Genomic DNA, 25238 nt, shown 5'->3' on the forward strand with positions numbered 1-25238 from the left:
TCTTGACACAGACTTTGGTGGGAGATTCAGTTATGTTATGCTATTTGTGTCTAACATGGCCAACGTAGCCTCGATCCAATAGCCTCAAGCAGAGATGAAGAGCGGCTTACAGAGGTCTAGAAAGCTCCTTTATTTCTAACTCCACATCTATAGGTTGTTTTATTTTTCAAAACTTGTAGTCTTCAGCCCCAAATGATGTTGCGCCAATTGACATCATGCAATTCATCAGCATTCATGACTCACTCTGGAGCCATAAAAGGATTCAGACTACTTGTTCACATAATGCTGTAGTACTCCCCAAGACCTCTAAATGCTGTATAGCAGCATTTAAATGTCAATTATGTAAGCTAAAAATGTGACCACTCAATCAAAAGGGGCTTATTCTGATTGGTAGAGATGGCGAATGGTTTAGGCTACTCTATAGCAGGGCATAAAAAGGCGTGGTGTGGCAGCGCACATGAATAGATCGAAATCAAAAGGTAATTCATCAACCTCTCATAGGAACCATGTTGCCGTCACCATAGAGACCGTGAATGGACCACTGTTTGAGGAGAAGTCTTTTTGAAAGTGTCAAGTATTTGGAAATGTTTTCTTTTTCTTGTTCATTTCAATCATTAGAATGAAAATTCAACCTTCTGAAATGGTCAAGCTGAGAGAGAAACAGTAAAAAATAAAGAGGATGAAAATACATTCACAGTGATAAGGTAACGCTTTAAATGAGCCATCCCAAACTGTTTCGGCACATTGAGACAAAACCAGTGGTAATGTAGGTTCTTTAGAATTTTGGAAAACCGCCTGCATTGGACAATATCAGCTCTGGGCAAAGATGTCTGACATCTGTTAGCCTAGTTTTTGTCCTGGAGTAATGAAAAGCCGAGAAATTCATGGCTCTCTCACATCAATAATGAATGAGAGTTTTATATTAGCTGACACGAGGAAATAAAAGAGAGGGTTGATGTCTCTCTCCTGCTCTCGGCTTCTATATGCTTCACTTCTTCAGTTATTCTCTCAGCCAAAATGGCTCATTCTTGTCAAATGTGATGTTGTGACTCACCAGTCACCACTGTTTCCTCTGAGGACGGGAGCCTAATTGAGACGTAGTATCTGCAGCACAGTTGTACCTTGGGAGTCACAAACCTTTCCACACAGCGATGTCGGGCAAGTTCGCAGTGAAAAATAAAATCTACCTAGTCTCACTCGGGTCTTGATAAATTGCAAAATCCTTGAGTTTTACACACAGACGGTATTTTAACAGTGTGTGGGTGGGGGGGTTCAATGCTTTAGTTTTCATGAAGGACATATTTCAGTTTTTCCTTTTTATAGAGGGCACATGAAAACATGAAAGTTTGCAGTTAAAATATGTCGGCTTGTCAAAAGGAACATATTTGAAGTTGGAACTTGCAGTTTGTTAGCAATGGTGTCTGTAAGTCACATAACCAATCAACTGATGGAAACAACCAGAGACATCACCCTGATGAAGGCAGCTAGCCAAAAAATGTTTCGCGTAATGTGGGAGATAATCATTTCTACAGAGCTGCACGGTCTCTCCACTCCAACTGAGCACGTGATCTTTGCGATACAATACCCTAAACTCCTCTAGTCTCCTGCTGCTGGGACGCATGCCAGAGCTGACCTCTCCGTGCCTTATGATATGCCACCCACTCCTATTACATTAACAGGCCTTGTCTTTCAGGCTTCACTATATTGATTCTCTGCCCCGTCCCGTAATCCTTTTAAAGAGAGAATGAGCTGAAGCCACGGTGGAGCCGTTAACAGCACAGCTCGGACTGGAATCAAGTAGCACGCAAAACATGGATGAGAAATAAAGAGTCACACAAATAGAGTGGTAAAAACAGTGCTATAAGCATCTTGGTCCTGCAAGCAGTACGGACACTTTACACTGTTGAACTCGTTGCTTTCTTAAATGTAGATATTTTTGCTGGTGTGGAATTTTCCTGCATTTCACTTTCTGTAATTAATTATGTTCACTGATGTGTACATTATGAAATGATGTCAGCCAGATGGCATCTTAAATGGAGGACAGTCAGTGTGAACTGTCAAGTCTAGTGTGTTACCAGTGCCGGCCACTAAACAGCCACCCTGCTACATAACGCAGAGTTCCTGTTTAGTAGAGCACATAATCAGACTGTGCCACCAGCTGCAGCAGAATGTCTGCACTTGCAGCACAGTAGTACTCAGTACTGTTCTGCCACACAGTGACACTTAAACAGTGGTGAGCATCGTGTGGTAGGAAGTCTCACACGCAGGAGATTTCTTTTTTCATTGTCATCTCCAGCAGAAAACCAGATTCACCCACAACCATAACTGTGACTGGTACTGATTGCATTCCTGCCTGCCTGAGCTGTGCATGAGTGTCACCTTTCCACCCTGCTGCTGGCGATCTGTGCAGCCTGTCAAAACACTCAAGAGCTCTGGGCACTATTGGACTGCGGAGCCAGCGACATCTGACTCGTGCAATCCCAGAACAACTGTCACTGCCATGCCTGGAAATCCAACAGCATGGCTTTTTGGGGTCTGACACAGCATTTTTACATCTCATCTGTGTGCCTTGCCCTCCCACAAAACACAACAGATGTAAATCCATATGACCTGGCAAATCCTCTATGTGACTTCAATATTGGTCATTGTGACCATGTGCCGATTGGAGCTCGTCTGCAAAATGGCTAACATGAGAGGAGTGACTCTGAAGCATGTAATGTGAAGGGGGATGGGGCCAGTTTCTTCTATTACTCTCATCTCTCTCTTTACAGCAGAGAATAGAGAAGACAGCGGTGGCTGTGGGAGGGAGTAGAGCTGGAGGTCAGTGTGAACTAATACCCAGCCCCTACTGAGCCTCACAGCACCCCAATCTTATCAAGACTACAACTACTGAAAGGTCACAGTTGTCAATGGCCACCAGGCTAGATATAGGTGAACAGGCAATCCCATATAAAAATAAGGCTGGCTAAAAGGTAAGTATCGCTCTACGTTACTGGAGCTGACAGCAGCACTGCAGCTAAATAAAGGTGACACTGCCTCAGTGTTAGCCAAGCTGACAGCAGGTCAAAGGTGATGGAGCAGAAGCAGGCGGGTAGTTAACAGCACAGCTGATGACAGATTCCCAGGTGGATGCTGGGAAGCAGATAGCACACCCAGCCAGGGGAAGTTTCTTGCAGAGAACAAAGGCTAGGGTGGACAGGACTACATTGTAGCTGGATGGGACCTGGAGGAGTTGAAGCAGCTGGTCTATATTTAGACGTGATATGTGTCTGTACGTGTGTGTTGAAAAAGTACGCAGTGTGAAAGAAAGCTTCTCCTGTGTAGCGACATGCGAGGCATGCTAATTAGGAAATGTGCTAATGAGTGGAAGTTGTAAATAATTCTCCATCGCAACTTTTAACATCTTAATCATCTTATGATACATATTTCTTCACTCTAGTGGAGAGATTTGGTTTATTTTGTCTTTTGATCTTGTTGAAAACAGACTTAATCAGTTTTTCTTCAATAGATTACCATGTTTAATGTGAAAGGGGTTACTCAAAGGAGAAAATAATCCCTCTACACAACAGTTCCCTCCAGCTTTACAGGTCATTGTTTTGGTGTTATGGGTTATTGTTTAACTTGTGTAAATGTTTTAAGCTACTGGATGCCTGAATTTCCCTCGGGATAAATAAAGTATCTATCTATCTATCTATCTATCTATCTATCTATCTATCTATCTATCTATCTATCTATCTATCTATCTATCTCTCTGTCTGTCTGTCTGTCTGTCTGTCTGTCTGTCTGTTCTGTCTGTCTGTCTATCTATCTATCTATCTATCTATCTGTCTGTCTGTCTGTCTGTCTGTCTGTCTGTCTGTCTATCTATCTATCTATCTATCTATCTATCTATCTATCTATCTATCTATCTATCTATCTATCTATCTATCTATCTATCTCTCTGTCTGTCTGTCTGTCTGTCTGTCTGTCTGTCTGTCTGTCTGTCTGTCTGTCTGTCTATCTATCTATCTATCTGTCTGTCTGTCTGTCTGTCTGTCTGTCTGTCTGTCTGTCTGTCTATCTATCTATCTATCTGTCTATCTATCTATGTTACCTTATAATAAATATTGTCCACTCAAAGCCATGTCCATGTGGGTGCATCAAGCTTCACCCTGTGTTTCAGCCCCACTGCTTTACAGCTTAGAGGTGGTTGGGCAGGCATGGAAAATGCTTTCATCCTCTTCCAATCCTGTGTGCAGTGAAGAGGCTCCATTACGCAATTATATCAGCTACTGGCTAAACCAGGAAGAGCTCAGGCCTCATTTCCCAAATAACAGTTGCTGACAAGACAAATTAAAGAGGAAAAGTCTGTCAGTCTGGGGGGGCCACAGGCCGTGATTCATAGCTCAGTGGGGGAAAAGTTTCATTCTGATGTGCTTATGCCTTACTTTCACTCCCAGGCTTTAGTCATTTAATCAGCCCTTTGAGATTAGGGAAACATTGTAATTATTGAAATTATTTTAAGCAAGAACGCCAAACATTCACATGGTTTGTGAGGATGTGCTGCTTTTCTTTGTCATGGCTGATAATAAGTTGGGTATTATTGGGTTTTGCTGCTCTTGGCACTTTCCCTATGTTTGACATGTTATAGATTGTACATAATGATACATTGATATGAACACTCCCTGAACAAAGGACTGTGTAAAGTCAAAGGCTAGCTCATAGCGATTACACAAAAAAACATTGTTAAGCATTCAAATGATATAAAAGTATTTACACTTTGGCCTAATGCTGAAGAAGTGTATTTACTTAACTGTAAAATAAACAAAGAATTTTGGAGCAACCGCTGTATCAAACAAAATAAAACATAAAGCATCAACAAGCTAATTTTGATTAAATTGAAATACTGAAGTTTGAGATTCTTCGTTTTGTCTTTTAATGTGTACAGAGCACACAAACGCTTAGAAACTATTGTCATAATAAGGATCATAAATCTTTAATAAGAAACATGTCATGCAGTGTCTGATGTGCACTGTTTGGAGAGTGCTGTACTTTCAGCAAAATGCATGTTTAGAAAAGTAATTTTGGTTAGAGGATTTATGAGATACAGAATAATTTTGTCATTTGCTGATTGTCGACCTTTACTCTCTAGACAGTCTGCAGGTAGATGACTGATTTCTGCCACAGCTGTGTTACTAAATCTAAAAATAAAGTCTTAACCTCGCCACAGCCAGGTTCAAAAACAATAATATATAAATATATATAATATAATCTTTTTTTAATTTAATTTTAGGAAATGTTAGTAAAGGCAACATTAAAAGAGGGCACTAAGTTCTATTAATATAGTTAACCAATTATAGTTTACAAAACTGCTTTGCAATGCAGACACCAAACACATCTTACAGTTGTTTGGACACGGTTGGTGTTGCGACAGCTAAATAACTGCAGCCGTCAGGGAGTCGTGCATGCAGCCGCCGGCCATACCCGTCTAATCAGTCTGTTAGTCATTTCCAGGGGCAGCTCATGCTTCAGCATGAGACAGAAATAGACCAGTGCTTTCTTTCTACTATTTGGATGCAATTGCAAAAAATGTAAATCCTAAGTGATAACAGTAAAAAATGATGGCCTCTGAATCTCAGCCAATCCACGAAAACCTTTCATCACATCGCAGCAGCCCTGAGCCCATGCTGACTGGATTGCCGCGTATCCTTTTTAGTGATATCATTTATTAGAGTGCAATATACGGCTGCTGGTTGCTTACTGATGAGATGCTCAAAGTCAACATCAGTGCAGTCGGATGTATTTATTATAACGGCAAATGAAACGAGAGAGGATTCCAAGAACAGCAGGAAAAAGAAGCTGGTGTAAAATACTATTTGCTCACATGTAGGTATATCGATGATCAATTTAAAACAAATATGTCCCTTTGCACAGCGATGAGTCCATGTGCCATTTTTACCTACCTATATTTGTTAAAAATCAATATCACACCACAGTATGAAGCTGTACACACACATTTCTGCAGCGTATACTGTATGCATCTGTGTTGGTGTATTGTTGAACGTTCTTCAGCAGCTCTGTATTGTTCAGATCGGGGTCTGTTCAGGGAAAAGGTATGTTCTGCATGCAGATTTCTGACCAGATACGAACAGCTCTGCTGCCAGCACATTAAGAAAAACTAGGTTAAGCATCTTCAAAGGCTTGGGAAGAAAAATGCACAGTGGATTTGAAGGCTATGGTGATGTATTGCACCTCGTGCTTTAGAAGCATCTCACAAATGAACACTCTGCAGAACAGAGCCCATATTGATCTTTGCCAACAGAGACATTTGAAGAATACTGAACAATCTAATTTGTTTAACAGCACCTCATGCCATCTGCACAGATTTATACATTAGCAACTGTTGAAGAAGGATGACACCTGGTCCAACGAAATTCAGCATTTTTAAACTCACTGGCTTCCAAGAGGTGGCTCCATTAGATCTAAATGAAATGAAGAGGTACGTTCGTTATGCATTCAATTATGAGCAGATGTAAATGGGTCGGAGCCCCAAAGAAAAAATACATTAGTGCTGTTTTCCCATAGAGAGCAGTAAAGCAGTAAAGACAGCAAGTGAAGGAGAGTTATGTCTGTCACGAGCCCCCAGTGGCCATTATTATCCACCTGCAATCTCTACATATCCCCCCTACAATGAAGAATTGCTGGCCTCTGATACCAGGAGATATATCTTGAGGCGAGATATTCACTTTTAAAATATATCCATGCAATGGCACAACAACGGCATGTTGTCTATGGCAAAGCCTAATAAATAAACATACATACACATAGAGTCAATAAATAGTCATTATTATCATACATTTAGTCATTAAACAAATTAAATAATAAAAGGGTGATTATTGATGAGCGTTTGTCTGATTAAACATCATCATGGATTATTTTGACATATGTTGCTAGTGCTGGTGGTTCTATGTCTATTATACTAATGTCACACAGTTGTTTTACTTAGATAGACCAGAATATTGTGTTTTCTCACAAGGAGTTGTTTAGTAGAGACAGAGAGTTTCTCGCAATAATCGTGCACCGGCTATCTGGAAGTGTTCAGAAAACAGATTTCAGGTCCAACCAAAAAGTTGGTTCTGGGGTTAACTTTAGCCTGCCTAATGCCAGGGTGGCAAAAATACCCATCACAAGTTCTGAAATCACACAATGACGCATTTAGTGTTAATGCAGTGCAAAACTTAAAGATATTCAAATGACAATAATGTAAAAAAGAGAAAAGCAGCTAATCCTCACTTCAAAGAAGCTGGCGCCAGCAAATGTTTCACATTTATGCTTGATTAAACATCATAGATGACTGATTCAAAACTAAATCAGCTCTTAACCCTTCCACTTTACTACCTGCAGCTCAACAAGATAATTATTGTCACTATTGTGACCAGGAAGAGGATGTTGTTTGCAGTTTAGAGATATATATTAGTACATTCATGGTGTATTCTGTAATTGATCTACAGTTTAGAGCCATCGTATGTGTTCTAAACTGCACACATATCGGCACCTTCTTAAACTAATGGTCTAAATCACAACGGCATGTTCGTAAATTGGCCTAAGTAATCTAATCCTCTTACATAATTGACAGACAGTGTTATTTGTATGTCAATAGTATATAGTCATATATTTGTTGTGTGAAATGAGTAATAAAAACATCTAGCGCCTTGAGATTGCTTTTAGCTTGGAAAGGTGCTTTACAAATAAAATGTATTATTATTATTAATAAATATCACATATTCTATATTTGGTTCAGTTTTTTGAAAAACTTTAAAAAGTGACATCGGCCATTAATTTATTAAGGTGAAGTGAAAAACTGAAACAATTCTGACCCAGCACTCAAACCTTCAGAGACGTATCACCTGTGTGCATGAGATCTTACCTGACAGGCTTGATAAAGCAGCTGGTGCTCAAACTTTTTGATGCCGAGGATATTCTGGAACATCTCGTACAGCTGGTCCTTGCTGAGGATCAGCTCAGAGGCCGCGCTGGCAGTCATGCGTTGCTGCGCCTTGCGTGGATCCTCGTCGCCACGGTAGATGGTGTCAAATTTGGCCATCCAGGAGCTGAGCACCGTCTCCTTGCTCAGACCGTCGATCTCTGGAAGGCTGCGTACGCGCTTCTCGATGTGCCTCTTGAACACTTCCCTGAAATCATTGGCCGAGAAGCCGCCGCTCTGGACCATCTTAGCCACACGGTCACTCTTTAGGAACACCTACATCGTGAGAGACCAATGTCACTAATTAGAGTTATGTAAGGGATAAACAAAAGCACTGATATTTCAAATGATTAATAATGATTTGGTAGATCAAGACTTCCAAATAGACTCTTTTCTGTCACATCATGTCAGCAAAAGGAAACTGTTCTTGTTCATTTTGAATTGAAAAATCAGAGGCATATATGTAAAGCTGTGACTCAACACGACCAAAGCTGCATTCTGTCTCTTGCTAATGACAGCCTAACAGGGACAGAGACAGGCGAGGCTATATTGTCACAGCATCAAGCGAAGTAACCATCAGAGCTGACTGCTTTGTCACTCTGACAGTCACATTTTGTTCTCAGCATCCATTATGGCTAAAAAGCAACGACTACTGTACTGAAACATTACAGTACGGTGACACCTTACTCTTGTCGTTTGGTGTATGTATCAGTGGATAACAAAGGTTTTCAGACTGAAATTAATAAGATGTTGGGTTTCCAATTTTGCAGACCACATCATCTAGAAGCATGTTTTCTCCAAAGACATCACACAAAGCAACCTGTGATCCTGCATAACTCAGCTAATAATGGTGTCCCTTGCTGTTTTAATAAAGATGCCACTTTAAGTGGATAAGGACATTAAAAAAAGATATATACACTGCTGACGAGGTGCTAAATAACCCAAGAGAAAAAACATGTACTTTTATACTCTATTTACACATTATGTTTACTAAGTGCAAAAAAGGTTTTAATCATCTGTGCCTTACCAAAGTCTAGTCAACACACAGCCATGTTGATTTTTAGGGTTTCCAATTAGGTTATAACTTTCCAGAATTAATTGTCAGCTGTAAGTCGTACACTTTAAATGATATATAATTTCACATTACAATAAATATATCACAAAATGAACTAAATTCCTGGTTAACTGTGACATACAGGTCATCCTATAATTAACTTGCATGGCAGTCTATATGTTTCCCAACCTTGTACTTCAGTTTTTCATAATGGCTTATTTTTCCATCATAGATTTGGCCTTTAACATATCCCACTATCTGCAATGCCTTTTGTACTGTATGCATGGCAATAATGGCTTTTTCATCTGCGGATTGAATAGTGAGGTTTTAAAAGATGGCTGTGTCAGCCACATGCTCTGACTCATAATCTGTGCAGTGAAAAGCTTCAGCCACCATTTTACCACTCAGCCGCCTGAATACAAGCTTTTTGACATGGAATAGCACGAGGACTGTGTAGTGCTTTTTTGATTTTTCTTTTTATACTGAAAGCCGGCTCATTTCTGGTTTCAAATCTGCTGCGAAAACGACATATCACATGTGTCATAAATCGTTACAGATATGAATAGATAATAAAAACTCAGCTGCATTTTGACTTTTTTTTGTCAAACCTCCAAAAATGCACATGCATGTGAATGATGAATTTCACATTCAGTGACTGTAAATGTGATGCAACGGTTATGGTGTGTTGGTACCTCATTGTAGCTCTGCACAGCATTGATGAATGCCTCATCAGCCACAATCTGTGTGTCTCCATTGAGGAAGGCCTGGAAACGATCCTTGGTCTGCTGGAGCTGCTGCTTGGTTATCTGTGGAAGCAAGGGCAAACAGAGGGCACCGCAGCGTTAAAGCCATAGGACAATGTGTCAAAACAAGCACACATTAGATTAAACAAGAATAATATACATCCACTTTTGAATAAGTTATTCTGTGCGAGCAGAGCAGCCCAAACTTTTTTTTCCCCGAAAGATGCTTCCTCAAACTCCCAGGGGAACACGCCAGGCCAGGCCAGTTTGGAACATTTAATCCCTGTAGTTTCCCAAGTCTACCTTTGATCCCTTGTCATGCTCTGAGCAAGTGTCCAAACCACATCACGTGGCTTCTGTCACGGCAAAGGAGCAGAATCTTAATAACAAGGTCCACCCAAATATACGAGCTCCTCATTATAGCACATGGAGTGACACCAGGAACCTCATCTCAGCTGATTGTATCTACAACGTCCTTCTTCCAATCACTACCCAGATATTGGGACTGCAGGTGAGAGTAGGAAGTCAAATTGATTGTCTTTACTACTTACAGTGTGGAACAAAGCCTGCAGTGCTGCAGCCAGTGCCCCTAAACGGCAGTCAATCTTACAATCCTTTTTACAGTTCATGATTAAAACCCCAAGGTACCTGAATTCTTCCACTTTGATATTCCCCCTTCCTAACCTGACCAGAGCAATCCACCAACCCGACGGCATCACACTCAGCTGCAAACTGTTCCAATGGACATTGTAGGTCACGGTCCAATGAAGCCAAAAGGACAACATCATCCAGAAATAGAAGAGACACCACCCGTATAACACCCAACACGACAAACTGCACGTTGATACCCTAGCCACGAATATCACAAACACGAGAGCGGACGAGGCTTGTCAGGTTCCAATGTCAAAAAATGAACGTCCTTAACATAACAGTTTGAGTGTACAGGGGAGAAATGATTTATAACAGCCACAATATGAGAATATGAGGTACAACATCACACTTCTTTTAAGCCATGCTGGGATAGCAGGGATGGACATATTGGTCTGTTGATTGGCTGGTTGGTCACCCACTTTGCTCTACACTGAAATATCTCAACAACTATTTGATGGATTGAGATGACATTTTGTAAAGAACAGCTCAAAGTTTCCACTTATCCATTGGTATTTCTTAACATCTAATTAATGGATTGGCACAACATTCATGGTCCCCAGATAATTAATCCTACTGGTTTTAGTAATCCCCTGATTTTTCCTCTAGCACCACCATGAGGTCCACATTTGTGGTTTTGATTTAGATGTCTCCACAACTGTCGGATGGATTTACCATTTAATTTGGCAAAGACATTCATGTCCCCCTCAAGATGAATTGTAATACATTTCCGCTTTTTCATCTAGTGTCATCATCAGTTCAAATCTTTAGTTAGTCTAATAGTTTGGTTTATAACCAAAGACCTGCAAAACAAAGAACATTTACATCAGCTTTACTTTGTGTTTTACTTATTAGCGTCGTGATGTCATGTTGCACATCTGTGATGTTTTCTCCTTTGTTTCTCACTCAGGTCTCGATGACCTTGGATTGATTTGACAAATGGTTACTGAGTCAGTGACCTAACCATCAATAGACTGATAATCTCCCTCTCTGACAACTGCTTTCAATGTACAGTTCAAGCTGTTTTGAAGCAAACAAGCACAAGGACCTGCTGGTAACGTGTGTGTGTTTGCGTACGTTCAGCTGCACATTGCAAGTGACAGACTTTAGTGTAGGAGTGAGATGGAAAAGTACCACATATCATGTGCCTTTGAGGCAATCTCAACACCATCTGCGTGTCCTTCGTACCACTCCAACCCCCCTTCAGTAATGTTCAGAAAATGAAGATCATGTAACATAAGATTTCTCCATCAGAGCCAAAGTGAAAGTTTGGCCTATAGAATAGATTTACAAGGGTGCATATAAATACAAACACATGTAATATAGTCACACGCCGTAGATTGACAAGGACATGACCTCTCCATTATTGCCATTAAAAACACAAGCAACGCAAAGCCTCACAAATCATTTCACCAAAAAGGCCACTCCTACTTCATCCAATATACCGTCGCTGCAGGATCATAAACCACTTAATGTCTGAACATAAAAAATGCACTTAACAGCACATCAACAACATCAGAGATCAATACTTGTGCTTCTACTTCAAGGTTTCGGGTGTATTCATCTTAGCAATATAGCTCATGTAGATGTTAGATTAAAGAGAAAGCGTGGACAAACACTGCTATGTTTTAATAGGCCAAGGTGTTCAAGGAACCTCCTGAGGTAAGAAATGTGAATATTAACACCAGTATGTAAATCAGTCCAGTCTATGGAGACACTCAGAGGCTGAAGTCTATATAGTCATCCTTGGTTTCTTGTCCATTTCTGGAAGTGAGAGGGTCAGGAAAAAGCAGCAGACACTTTGTTTTGCCTTTCCTCATAATGTACAGCTGTATTATATAATGCACAGACTCAATTTATGAGACTTTCATTCCCTTTTTCTCATGAGAGCATGTTTCCTTAAATTCTGAACGAGTCAAGCCCAATATTAAAAATGTGTCTCAAGGGGCTTGACTATCTGTAATGCGTACAACACACTCCATCCTTAGACTTTCGCTTCAGATAAGGAAAAAATGTTAACGGGGAAAAATGGAAGAATGTTTTATGAAATATAAACATATTATTTAAAAGGAATAAATGGAAGAAAAATCAAAGTGCATACATGCTCAGGCTGAATTGTAGGGATGTTAAGTGATGAGCTACTAAGGTATGGGGTTAGATGGTTTCTGATGAAGGGTGCTGGGCTTTTGAAGCTGAGCTAACATTTCCACCACTAGACTTAGGTCCTGTAGCTTTCTTGAAAACGAACTCTGGTAGCATTACTCTTTGAATCGGCATTAAATGCAATTAGACCATGCAGCTCCGACGAAATAGATCATTGATCATTTTTATTGTATTTTGTTGAGGAGCTGTAATTAAAGATGGAACAATTAATCAATTAGTTGATTGACAGACCATTAATCTGCAACTATTTTGATAATTGATCAACCGTTTCAGTAATTATTCAGACAAAAGCTTCCAGCCTCTCAAATGTGAGGATTTGATTTAAAAACATAGTTTGAAGAATAAAACAAGCCTTTGAAGAAATCATCATGAGAGCTGGAAAACAAATAATTTGAATGTTTAGTCTATTTTAGATTAAAACGATAAATCAAAAAAGGAATTGCCGTTTTAACCAACAATAAAAAGGATCCTCAGTTACAGCCCTGTCTGTAATCCATGCGGGCAAGAGTAGCCTCTATTATATATCATATTTATTAAATAATAACTTCTCATTCCCTTGTCACATATAGCTGTAGAAGAAACTCTTTTTATTTTATTGTAATAAACTCTAGGAGATTGGGTATTGGCAGTCATCCAAACACTGGCAGAACACATTTGTGTTTTACCTGAAGATTTTACCATGAAAGGTCAAAGCTATTAATAGTTTTGCTTCCGCTGACAGTTTCTCTCCGCCGATCTGACTTTATGTGACAACACAGCAAGCTGCTAACTCTGTGTGTGTGCATGTGTTTATTTGGAGAGCTGACCCTGAAGTACACAGCAGTAAACCAGTCAAAATGTGTCCACTTCACCAGCAATATAGATATAGCTGAGAATCATAAAGTATTTATGACTTTCAGTTCATCATGGTCTTTGTTTCATTGCTGATTGGAGAACTGTGCTGAATAGTATCTGAGCTGATGGATGAGAGAAAATAGCTCCTTTTTCATCAGTATTGCCAGACTCTCAACAAATACTTTTCCTGCTTTGCTCTTACTGATTCTCTCTCTGTGGCTCTTATCAAGATTGCAGTGTTACATTGTGATTCATTGGCTTGCAATGAAGTGAACAGAGACATTAATCACCCTTCACATATCAATAGAGGGGAAATGCACATTGCATTGGCTTGATGTACAGTAGCTTTAATACAGTTCAGAATTGCTATGGATTTGCGATTATAGTTCGATACAGTATAGTTGTAGCTGGTGCAATATTTGAGTCACGGTCAAATATTTAACGACACAAGAATTTTTAATTAAAAACTGCTTTTATGTTAAATTATAAATGTGTTTTTTTTTAGTTTAGGTCTCTTAAAGTTTTCATAACTACTCAAAATGGTAATTATTTTATGTATCACTGTTTATTAAACAGTGCATAGTGGAGATAAACGGAAGGTAAAGCATTAAGGAGAAGCTTCAAATACACATTATTTAAACATATATATGTTCAGCTTATTGAGCCCCTAAATGTGGTTCATAGTTTGAAGCCCCCTCAGGCACAAATCTTGTATAAATAAAAGCTGTCTTTGATGATTCTTCAGGGAACCGAAAGAGGATATTTCTACTTACTGCTGTGTCAATATGTGTGGAGTGGAGTGTAGGTTGTATGGATCTTTTCATAACATATTTTTGGTATTACATTTTTTCTGTCATGCACAAGATGAAAGAAGACACTGGAGAGCTTTTAATAGACAAAGGAAACAATGCACTGTCTAAATGAAAATGAAGGCATCAACAAATGGGAAGAATTACTCATTTTAAAGGATGTTCACATGTCCTCAGCTGTCAATCACTACCTTCAATATAATAGGGGAATTGTTACATAAGACATGTAAATTGTAGAGACTGTTCAGGGCTATAAAGAGGATTAAATACTGAGGCCATGAGTCTAACATGCAGACCTATTGTGGCATATATTTACAACATTTCTACTCTTCTCAGCCTATAAAATATAAACAAAGTGCTAGATTTTTAATTGTCCGACATGCATTTCCCTAAGTTTGCTTAAACCTAATTCTATTTTCTCTTTTAAATGAAGGAAATAGAAGAAGGTGAGTACAGGTCATATTCAAATATTACAACTTGAAGAGCAGCTCTTCTCTCTGTGTTTATGAATAGTGCATTTATGCTTTTGTATAACTCCAAAGAGAGAGACTAAAGCAGAATAACAGGTTACATAACACCTGTAATAAAATTATTAATATTCTATTCATATTTATCATACTTTCTCTTTGAGATTTTTAATCAAACTGGCTTGCAATGTTTACAACACATCAGGCTGCCCTTGCAGTGCTGTGATGAGTGGACTAATTAGCTAATTGAATGCAGTATACAATAAATACTGTAGCGAATGTAGTTAAGCGCCATAAAGCTGACTCGCACTTTAGCTTCTTCTAGAAGTTACATTACGTTAAATTAAGGGGGTTTCCAAAATGAAATGGCTGCAGAATAAAGCAGACGTGCAGTTTTCAGTGGTGGGCAGCTACACTCATAATTGATTAATAAAGAATACACCAAGAAGATTTATGTCAACCTAAAAAGGGAGGTACAACTTTACTTTCATGAGATTAAATGTGCAAAGTGATGATGAAAGGATATCATGTAAACTAAATGCTCTTATTGAGTATATATCTGTTTGCTCAGGGAAGCGCTGCCAACCAATGCCGCTGTTGATTTTCAGCAAACATAGCATATTGAATCCTCTTGCCAGACAAAGAATATTTTAGTCATGTTGCAGATGACACCACCAGGTCCACATCTGAGTAAACAGCAAACACGAGTACGGGAGTGAGCGCTGTAGGACAGCTACACCAGCTACGGCCTCATCAAACACAGAACACCAGCATCGTGTACTGATTGTGGTCACAAAACTACAATTATACAAAGACAGATGCACAAACTATTATCTCAAACCAGACACGCGCTCGTAGATTCGTTTTGAAGGTGCACGCACACGCACACGCACACACACACACACACACACACACACACACACACACACACACACACACACACACAGGGTTGTGAGTAAATACCATTCCGCTGGGTTAGTCAACAGCCAGGTGTATACTCTGCAGACAGAGCTTGACAAACGGCAAACAGGGATAATACAGGGAGCTCTGGCTCTGTATAACCAGTCTCCACACTGTTGTCATATTCAGCTGTGGCACTGCTGATATATAGAGGAGAACACTGTGTTCACAACCAGCTACAAGCCCCTTCTTGTAACAGTCAGTCATCCAGTATCACACCACCAACTCACTGGCAGCAGCCGCACAGCTCGGCTGGTTCTTCATTATGCTCATTCAGTGAGGAGCAGAAGATAAGACCTTAACCTAATATAACATAAATTGGATGGACATGTGAGCTTCAATATAGAGGGGATCAAATCAATAGGACAATTTGCATTCATTTGGTCCAAAACTGTCAAAAATTATGTCTGAAGAGGATTTATCTGTTCTGCCTGATTTTGATTATATTCATTTGGTCACTTATAAGTAAATGCTTTATTGTTTACCACAACACTTGGCAAGGACCTAAAAAACCTATAATGTTCCCTCTGAATGCTTGTTGTGCTCATACAGCATCCAGCAGAGGTGGAAAGTAACTAAGTGCATCTACTCAAATACTTAAGTGCAATTTACTTGACTGAACTTAACTTGAGTACTTCAATTTTATGCTACTTTTTATTTCTACTTTCTTCTACTTTTAACTCCACTGTACAGTTTTTATTTACCGCCTACTTTTCAGATTAAACATGCAAAATACACATACTGTTTATACCAGGGGTGTCAAACTCATTTTAGTCCAGGGGCCACATGCAGCACAATTTTATCTCAAGTGGGCCGGACCAGTAAAATCACAGCATAATAATCTATAAATAACGACAACTCCAAATGTTTCCCTTCGTTTTAGTGCAAAAAAGTAAAAGTACATTCTGAAGATGTTCAAATTTGATCTTTTTACAAAACATTAACAATAGTATGCCTCAGTTTATCATTTACACATGTGCATTACAACTGGTATCTGGAACAGTATTTTACTTTATGATCAAAACAACTCATTTTCACACTTTGCAAAGTCATCCCAGCAGGCCGGATTGGACCCTCTGGCCGGACCGGTTTTGGCCCCCGGGCCGCATGTTTGACACGCCTGGCCTATACTAATGCATCAATAAATTAATTTGGATACTTTAAGTACATGCTTTGATGATACCTTTGTAGTATTTTGTGAGGTACGGCTACTTGCATAACATTAGATCTTAATGATTTTCAAAGCATTTTGTTTTGATTGTTAAGGTCTCTGGCTTATGTGCAGTGTTAACTTCCTGACTGTTCGTAAAGCTCTACCAACAATAAAACAATAGATTGTTTTACTTGATCAACAGAAAATTAATCTGCACCAGTTCTGTTGAGTTGAGTTGTGTTATACAGCATTTTAAATTGAAATAAACTACATAATAAATACATTTTTAAAAACAATCAACACATAAATCAATAGGGAAAATAATTGTCGGTTGCAGTTCTGGTACATAGCAGTAAAATATGCAATCTTGGGTATTGCTCTCAAAATCAAAAGGAAAATCTATGTCCTGTACGTTCTTATGGTCGGTTGCAGAAAAATGAGCACAGTTTGATATGCAAGTCTAACCAATGGCAGAGAAGCCCTGTACCAGAAGGTTACAGAAGGTTAAAACTTCAAACAGCTGAAAAGGCCATTATATTATATATATATATATATATATATATATATATATATATATATATATATATATATATATATATATATATATATATATATATATATATATTATAATCTGATAAAAATGTGTTCCTTATTTTTCTTATAATATATTTATTTATTTTACATTTATCTCCTGTGATAGTATTTCTCAGATATGGTTCAAAATAAAAAGTTCTTGCTGCAGTGCGACAACACTATTTTATATTGTAGAGTACGCAAAGCCAACTGTGGGTTGGTATCTCTGATGCTGGTGCATTACTCTCATCAAAAACCTGAGACATAAATCCTTTCCTTCCACCCTCTTATCACAAATCACTTACTGCCCTTTTCCCTCTTTTCTCTGTCTAGTAAATTTCTCTCACTCTCATGCCTTTAAAAGTGATTATCTCCGATAGCTATTTCTTTGTGCCAATCTGTTGTCATCTAGTAAAATGCTCAGTAAGGTTTGCGTCAAGTATATTCTTCAATAGCAAATGCTTCAGGATGTAGTGAAAATGAATCATAAAAATAACATTAATCAGACTTTTTCAAACATGGTCTTTACATGAGAATTAGAAACACTTTGAAGATTGTAGACAGAAAGGAACAAATATATGTTTATAAAATATTTCAGTGGGCTACAGAGGTCTAATAAGCTCACTTCTTTCTAACTTCACACCAACATATTTATGTCATTGTAAAATGTGTAGTCTTCAGCCCCAACTGACACGCAGCTCCTTCTGGAGCCACCAAAGGTTTTACAAAACATATGTAATAGTACACCCATGACATGTGATGAGTTGAAATCAACACGTTTTTTAGAATTATTAATAAGAAAGGAGAGTTCTGATACCTCTTTAATGTGAAGAACAGATCATTTGCCCATTTGTTGTACACATTGATCTGTTATGATTATTTATGTGGTCTTGTGTAAGGATGATAATGCTTCTTCTGTCATTTTACATCAATGATAGTGATCCATGCAATGCTTTTGAGAAGAAAGCAGAAGGCCTCTGAAACAGATTGAGGTGGTGTACTGACTATGTTTTAAGGAGGAGGCACAGGAACACGTGACACCCATAATAAAACAGGAAATAAACTTAGAGTGAGTGTCTACCTGACAAACGGCGTCACGGCTGCTCCAGGCTGCTGTTTGTGTTCTTTATGCCTCCGTCAGAGTCATAAGACAAAGAGGGAAAGAGAGTTGACAGAAGACTGCAGTAATGATCCTGCTTTAGCTCTTACCTCCTGTCTGCTTTCTTTAATTTGGAAAACCACTTTCTCTAATCTCTCTCTCTGTCTCGCTCATTGCTGTCTTATTCCAGTCTTAGTGTACTCTAGTAATTGTACCTTTGAAGCAATGTTTCAAATGGTTCAACACAACTGCACACAATTGAATAAACATATTTAACCACCAACAGCCGCCTGCCTTCATTTCACTTGCAAGACTCAAAAAAGATGTGCGATGATGTCCAGCCGCACATGTGCAGTGATTATAACTGCCATACCTCATAATTATGACTTAGAATCTCATAATTACGAGAAAACTATCTCACCATTATGAGGAAAACATTTCACAACAACAGTGTAAGAAAGAAAATGTGATTATAACGGTTTGAGAAAACAGGAACATGATGACTAGCTGATTTAATTTTGATGGGTTTTGATTGGTTTAACGGTTAAACCAAAGCCCATCAAAATTAAATCAGCTAAATGTGTAAATGTGTAAATTATTAATATGTGAAGACTGCACAGGCATCTTTAGTCGCTCGAGTTCAAGCACAAACACACAAAAAGCTTGGTTTTCTTAGTTTATATGATGGTAAATTTAATTTAATTTGGATTTGGACTGGATTTTTATAGACCAGAAAATAATTGCAGGTAATTGCAAATGAAAATAATGCCGCCCTAGTTTTATTTTAATGTAATTTTGATGAGGAAAGTCATAATCATAATAAGGTTATAATAAATGTAATGTAAATGCTTGTTGCTAAAAGAATACAGTAGATCATACAAGTAGCTTGAGATGTATGTTATTAACACATAATGGTTTGTTTTTTCAGGTTGCATTGCAAAAACAGGGCTGCTAATGTTCTTTTTCGTTTTCCACTTTTTTCCTGAGTATGACTAATGTGCAGTATTTGGAGCAGGGATTATATAGGAACAATGGAAAAAGATTGACAGGAGCCCTGCAGTTTAATCTGTCTCAACCCATGCATACAGCATGAGGACATATTAACAGTTTCCAATCATATCCAGGGGCTGTGTCCTTCAGAAAACATGGGTATTTTGTGTTTTACCACCAGGATTAAGGTTGAGCAAATGCTAACTGTAGATGGTTAAAAATGTATGCCGCTTTGGACAACAGACAAGATTACAGAGGCTCTGTAAGGACACATATGTTATACTATAAATAACAAGTACACTGTATTATGAGAGAGAACAGATTCAAACTAAACCACAGATACATCTTTGCCTCTTATGAGGAATAATTCCTTACATGATGCCACCTTGAAATATACAATATTGTACATTCGTGTGCAAACACTCTATGGTGTAACATTTTGCATTTCTGCAGCTATATCTGTCAGTACATGATTGCCCCGTGTACAAATATCAGGTCACATGGCGGCTAGATTATTCAAATGCAAAAGGCAAATATGAGTCAGTTTGATCCTGACTGTGCTGCCTTCAAAGTAGTCGAACCTTTGAGAAAAGACGTTAGTATTCTAACAGATAAGATCTTAGCCTTCCCTCCTGGTTATATGCAGACAGAGGAGATGTTTAATTTTTGAAGCTGTGATTTGTTACACACGGCTGCACAGATTGTAGGTGAGGGGGTATTTTGCCTGCTGCTTTTCAGCTGTCACCCCTTTTGAATCCACTTTCATATCCATACCATTGATGAACACCTTTGTTCTTCAGTAGTGTTGCTAGAACACACTAAGACAGCAGCTACTTCATGGGAGATTAATATTCTTTAGCAGCAGCTTTCTGATTGGCAATGTTAACTCAAAGCTTGACTGTGACACTCACTGTGAAGCTTCTTTTATTGTGAAAGGATGTGTTCTTCTACCATTTAAAGACCTTACATAATATCATAAAGGATTTCAATGGCATACTTGAACTCCCCATTTACTGCTGCGCTCTTTCTGTCCACATGACAGAATGTGTTTGTTGTTCACGTTTAATCTTACAAAATATCTTCTGATTTTGTTCAAGGAAGACAAGAGAAATAAGGGGTAATAAATGAAGAGACATACTCTATACAAATTAAGATTTTAAAAACCATTCAGTGTTTAAAAAATGCTCATAAGCCAGTTAGCGCATATTCTTATAAAAATGTTTAATGTTACTAATTTTACTCATGCCTCTTCCAAGGATGTCAGTATAATCGCTATAGAGCTCGAGAGCAGATATAGATAGAGGAGAGAGAGAGAGCGAGAGCAGAAATCCCAAAACACGCGCGATAGAGAGAGCGCTAGAGCTATCGAGAGAGAGATAGCGAGCCGACTCTCCGTCTCTCAGATCTCTTGTCTCTTCCCCTCTCTCTCTTCCCTCTCTCTCTCTCTCTATCTATCTCTCTCTCTCTCTCTCTCTCTCTCTCTCTCCTTCTCTCTCTCTTCTCTCTCTCTTCTCCTCTTCTTCTCTCTATATTCTATCTCTCTCTCTCTCTCTGTACTATAATAACTATGTTCATGTATGACGATTGTGCCATATTGTGATTTTCTATGCAAATACATTTTCTCTTTCCTGATGTCTGAAGTGATGCCAGTAAGCGTCCAAGGCTTAAAGATAACTTCACTTTTATTCACATTTAAATTTCTATTTATAAGTGTTATTTCATATATGCGACTCTTACCATTTGTCCTGGCAAGGCATTCGTTATGGTTTGAAATGTAAAACAAATCACAATTGCTTAGCACTAAACACCAAAGCAGCAAACTTCATCCAAGTATCACTGATTTGCATTTCAGTCTACTTCACATTCAAAGCACAGAGCCTGCTGCACAATTCATAGCTCCTCTCCCTCAGTAGTAACAACGGGCCTACTGTATAGTATTAAAATGCTGAGCCAAGAGGCACTCTATTAAGAATGCCTGCTGGCAGATGTGTTGATTGGGTCAGATTATCTTCTAGGCATCACACTGTCTAATTGAAAACGTCCTGAACCCAGCAGATTATTCAATTCTAAAATACACATTCATTGTGATCTATTAAAAAGCATATGGGTTTGATTCATCAGATTTCTTTTTTAGCAGTTTGACTGCTAATGTTTGCTTCTGTTTGACTGCACAAGAGCTTTCATTTATTATCCAAATCTGCATTAAACAAGAATATCAGAGCTTTGTCAGTGTTTTGTTCAGTTGTGCTTATTACCTAATAAGACTTCCAAAGCCATGTAATATACTTTGTGAGGCTGTACTTGGGCCATAAGTGGTACAAAGTCTTCCCACTCAAGTTCCAAGTCCTATACTTTGGATTTTGAGTCCTAAACAAGTACTTCTTATATACTGCAATTCATCTTTTGTTGACCACCGTATAGTTTTTGTCTGCAAACAAAATTATCTTTGGTATCGTTTTTTTCCAACTCATTAACGTTTTTCACGGTTCTCTCTGAAAACATGATGGGATGCTGTCCTACATCCTCTGGGAACCATGAAAGTCTGTACAAACTATAAAAGCAAATCCATCAAATAGTTGTTGATATGGACCAAAGTGATGATCTGACCAACCGACCAACATTGCCGTCAATAGAAAAACAACAAAATTCCTTATTACAGGACACATAACACACTCATAATGCTTTGTGATTCATGACCTTGCATAGTAAATCATCCTTTATGTTTAATTCCTCCGTGCACACAGTTTTGGCATCTTTTTGCTAATAAACGAAGGAGGACTTTTCCCTCCAGGACAATCCACACTGATGCCATAACTCCATGAATTACTCAAATTAAATTTATATCTGTCAATAACATCAATAATATATTTACACCATGTTTAGAGTGGGGGGCATCAGTGTAAGTGTTTCGCAGGACAATTAGCCTTGCAAACACACGTGTCACCAGTGAAATTTGCACATACACAAGACCTACATTTGAACAGCAGCCTCCGTACTGCTGATTGTGAAGACATATTTCAGACTGAGTGAGAGAAACTATTTCCCTCGCCCTTATTTCCCTTATTGTGTTACCCTTTCACAGGGTTATAGCAATACATTTGAAGAAGCAGCAGTGGAGCGCCCATACTCTGCAACCTGGCCTGTTTCTCTGTGATAGCCCATTACTGCTGTTTGTGCGCCAGAGCTTCTGATAACGGATTATCATGGAGCTGCTCCACATGTTTCGCTGAGGCCTTTAAGTCTTTTCATTACAGAAATTGCTTCATCATATTTCTGTGACTAATCTATAATAGCACAAAATTGTAATAGGCTACATATTAGATTGTGTAGCCAACGCTGTGAGCAATTTCCTTAATAAATTATTGTTTGCGGACGTCTGAGGAGCCCACATGAAAGGGAGGTTCAAGGGAATCTACAGACAACATATTGGACCAATGTTGAATGTTGTTTCTTCAATAAAGTGTATTTTGTGAAAACATATATATAATAAACTGTACAATGCCATAACACTGTAAATGAACAAAAGTGCCAGAACGTGCTCTGTGTTGTTAAATGTTTCTGTGTAATTAATTATCTTCTTTCTTTCTGTGTTTAAAAAAAGACTTGAAACGTGTCATTTAATTCTGCACACAGTGTATAGTTCTTCTGAGGGGATTGTTTTAATCCAAAGCAACTTTGGACCAAATCAACATCTAGGCAAGACTGTAGGCAGACAGACACTCTTTCATTTCCTGGTCTGAAAGCAAGCATTGAATTGTTTGCCTGGATATTCACTCACCCCCAGCAAAAGGATCGTGGCTACCAGATATGAAAGTGCATTACTAAGCATGCATTAGACTATCAGTAACCTATGCAGAGCGGGACTCCAAACAAACAAATAGATGGAGACACTGTGGTTTATGCCTCCCACATAGACTTGTGCATTAGTCAGCAGAAAATAATTCAGACCATATGGCTTAAACTGTGTCCAAAAGAAGAGGAATCGTCTGAAGGTTAAACAAAAACAACAGATACAAGCACCATTTCCATAATGCTGTTTATAGAGTTCCCCGTATGATACATGATTAGCCAAAGATTAACTGAGCTGAATGAATCCTGCAGGTCCACGCTAAGGGTAACTTCTGCCTGGTGAGGAGAGCAGCAAGAAACTGCTACTACAGTCTCGTTGAGCCATGTGATGATCATTGTTTTTGCAATATAAAAGCAGCCCTACACACAAAACATGTAGATCACTTACATCCATAATTGCATTTGCACTTTAATGAATTAAAATTGGCATTACAGCCTTGGAGTATAAACAACAGATGGCCTATTTCTGGTGGGACAGATACAAGCACAAATAAAGGACAATAAACTGGGTCCATTGTAGTGATTAACAATCAGGTCAACCTTGCTTTAGTACAGTAGAGCCTGTGCATGGTGACTTTGACAGTAAGGACACCATGACCCAAAACTGGCTTCAACATGAATGGAGCCTCACAGCAGGATGTGGGCCTTCTCCCTTATAGTAACTTATATAAATCTCAGAAACTGGACCTTCTGTAGAAAATAGTTTTTTTTTCTAGAATAAATGTGTGGACATCTAATTTATGCAATTCATTAACTGCAACCCGTCCAGAGGAGCCAAGCTCATCTTCAGAGGAAAAAAAGGCTAAGCAACCCTCCTCAAGAGGTCTGTGCCTAAAAGTCACCTTGGGAGGCCAAATTGACGGGATAAGTGATGGCGCAAACGGGTTGAAATTGGATATCCGCCAGGAAGGCAGGACATAGAAACAAATACAGCTGCATATGTAAAAGAAAGCAGGTATTCAGTGAGATGTAGTCCAACAAGCACAATGCCGTTTTAAATAGCCATCCACCGCCCTTTCAATGAATGGGCTCTGAGACTGATCTCACTTAAGAGCGTGTGTATGGAGGAACATGGACTGCACTCACTCTGCAGCTCTGCAGTACCATGTGTCCTTTCACTATCAGGAGCTCGGAGCGCGTTTATGTGCTCCTGTCATGCTCCTGAGGATTTCAGCATTTTGCGTCAAAAACAAACAAACAGTGGCTTCACTGGGACTGTGCTTTATCCGTGCGCTATCGGATAGGCCTAGTGGCCAAAAACCCCTCTGTGCACTACCTTATGTAGGTCATCAATGACAACATCTGCGATATGAAAGCAGGCATTTCGTCAGCATGTGGTTATTAATTATGCCTTTGCACCGAGGGCCCTTACCTTCTGCTGTCGCCTTGCCATATCTGTGGGCTGTTTTGCATTGAATGGGTAAGCGACGCATCGCATCACAAACACATACAACTGCAGCTTCTTTTTACGGTCTTCTTCTTCCCTATGCATCTTCTCCAGATCCTCTTTCTCCTCGCTGGCGGCTGACGGGCTCGGGCTTGTCGGACGGGCACTGCTGCGGCTGCTGCTGGGCGCTAGTCCACCCGAGCTCTCGCTGGTCCTGCTTGGAGAGATGCGGGATCCGGCCTGAGGTGCCATTGCCTCTTTGCTTTCCTCCTCCACTATCCCATCAGATTCCTCCTCGCTGGACGACGGATCTAACATCTTGCTCTAGAGGTGATGCGTCCCTACAGATATCCTAACCTACTAAAGGAGGTGTTTTGATATCCCCCAGATGATGGCTGTGCCGTTGTTTTATCCGTGCCTTGATTTCATGAAGAATATGCCCGAAGTCAAGACAGGGATAGGCCCTGATTGTACTCGCTCGCTGAGGGATGTCAGCAGTACGAGTGGAGCTGGAGGAGGTTGAGTCTGCTCACACTGAGCTTTCTC

General features: G+C 39.2%; 1 protein-coding gene across 14 annotated transcripts in view; it reads right to left on the reverse strand.

The window, feature by feature from the left end:
• Positions 1-25238, reverse strand: part of cadpsb (Ca2+-dependent activator protein for secretion b) — a 62357-nt gene extending 37119 nt beyond the window's left edge. For all 14 annotated transcript variants that reach the window (XM_029432783.1, XM_029432781.1, XM_029432774.1 and 11 more), the window contains exons 1-3: positions 24678-25238; positions 9710-9823; positions 7907-8239 (exon numbers count right to left, since the gene is read on the reverse strand). In XM_029432783.1, the coding sequence (XP_029288643.1) occupies positions 7907-8239; positions 9710-9823; positions 24678-25010 (780 nt within the window). In that variant the 5' untranslated portion in view covers positions 25011-25238. The remainder of the gene's footprint in view (positions 1-7906; positions 8240-9709; positions 9824-24677) is intronic.

This window comes from Cottoperca gobio, chromosome 5 (genome assembly GCF_900634415.1).
Source record: "Cottoperca gobio chromosome 5, fCotGob3.1, whole genome shotgun sequence".
Taxonomy (NCBI): domain Eukaryota; kingdom Metazoa; phylum Chordata; class Actinopteri; order Perciformes; family Bovichtidae; genus Cottoperca; species Cottoperca gobio.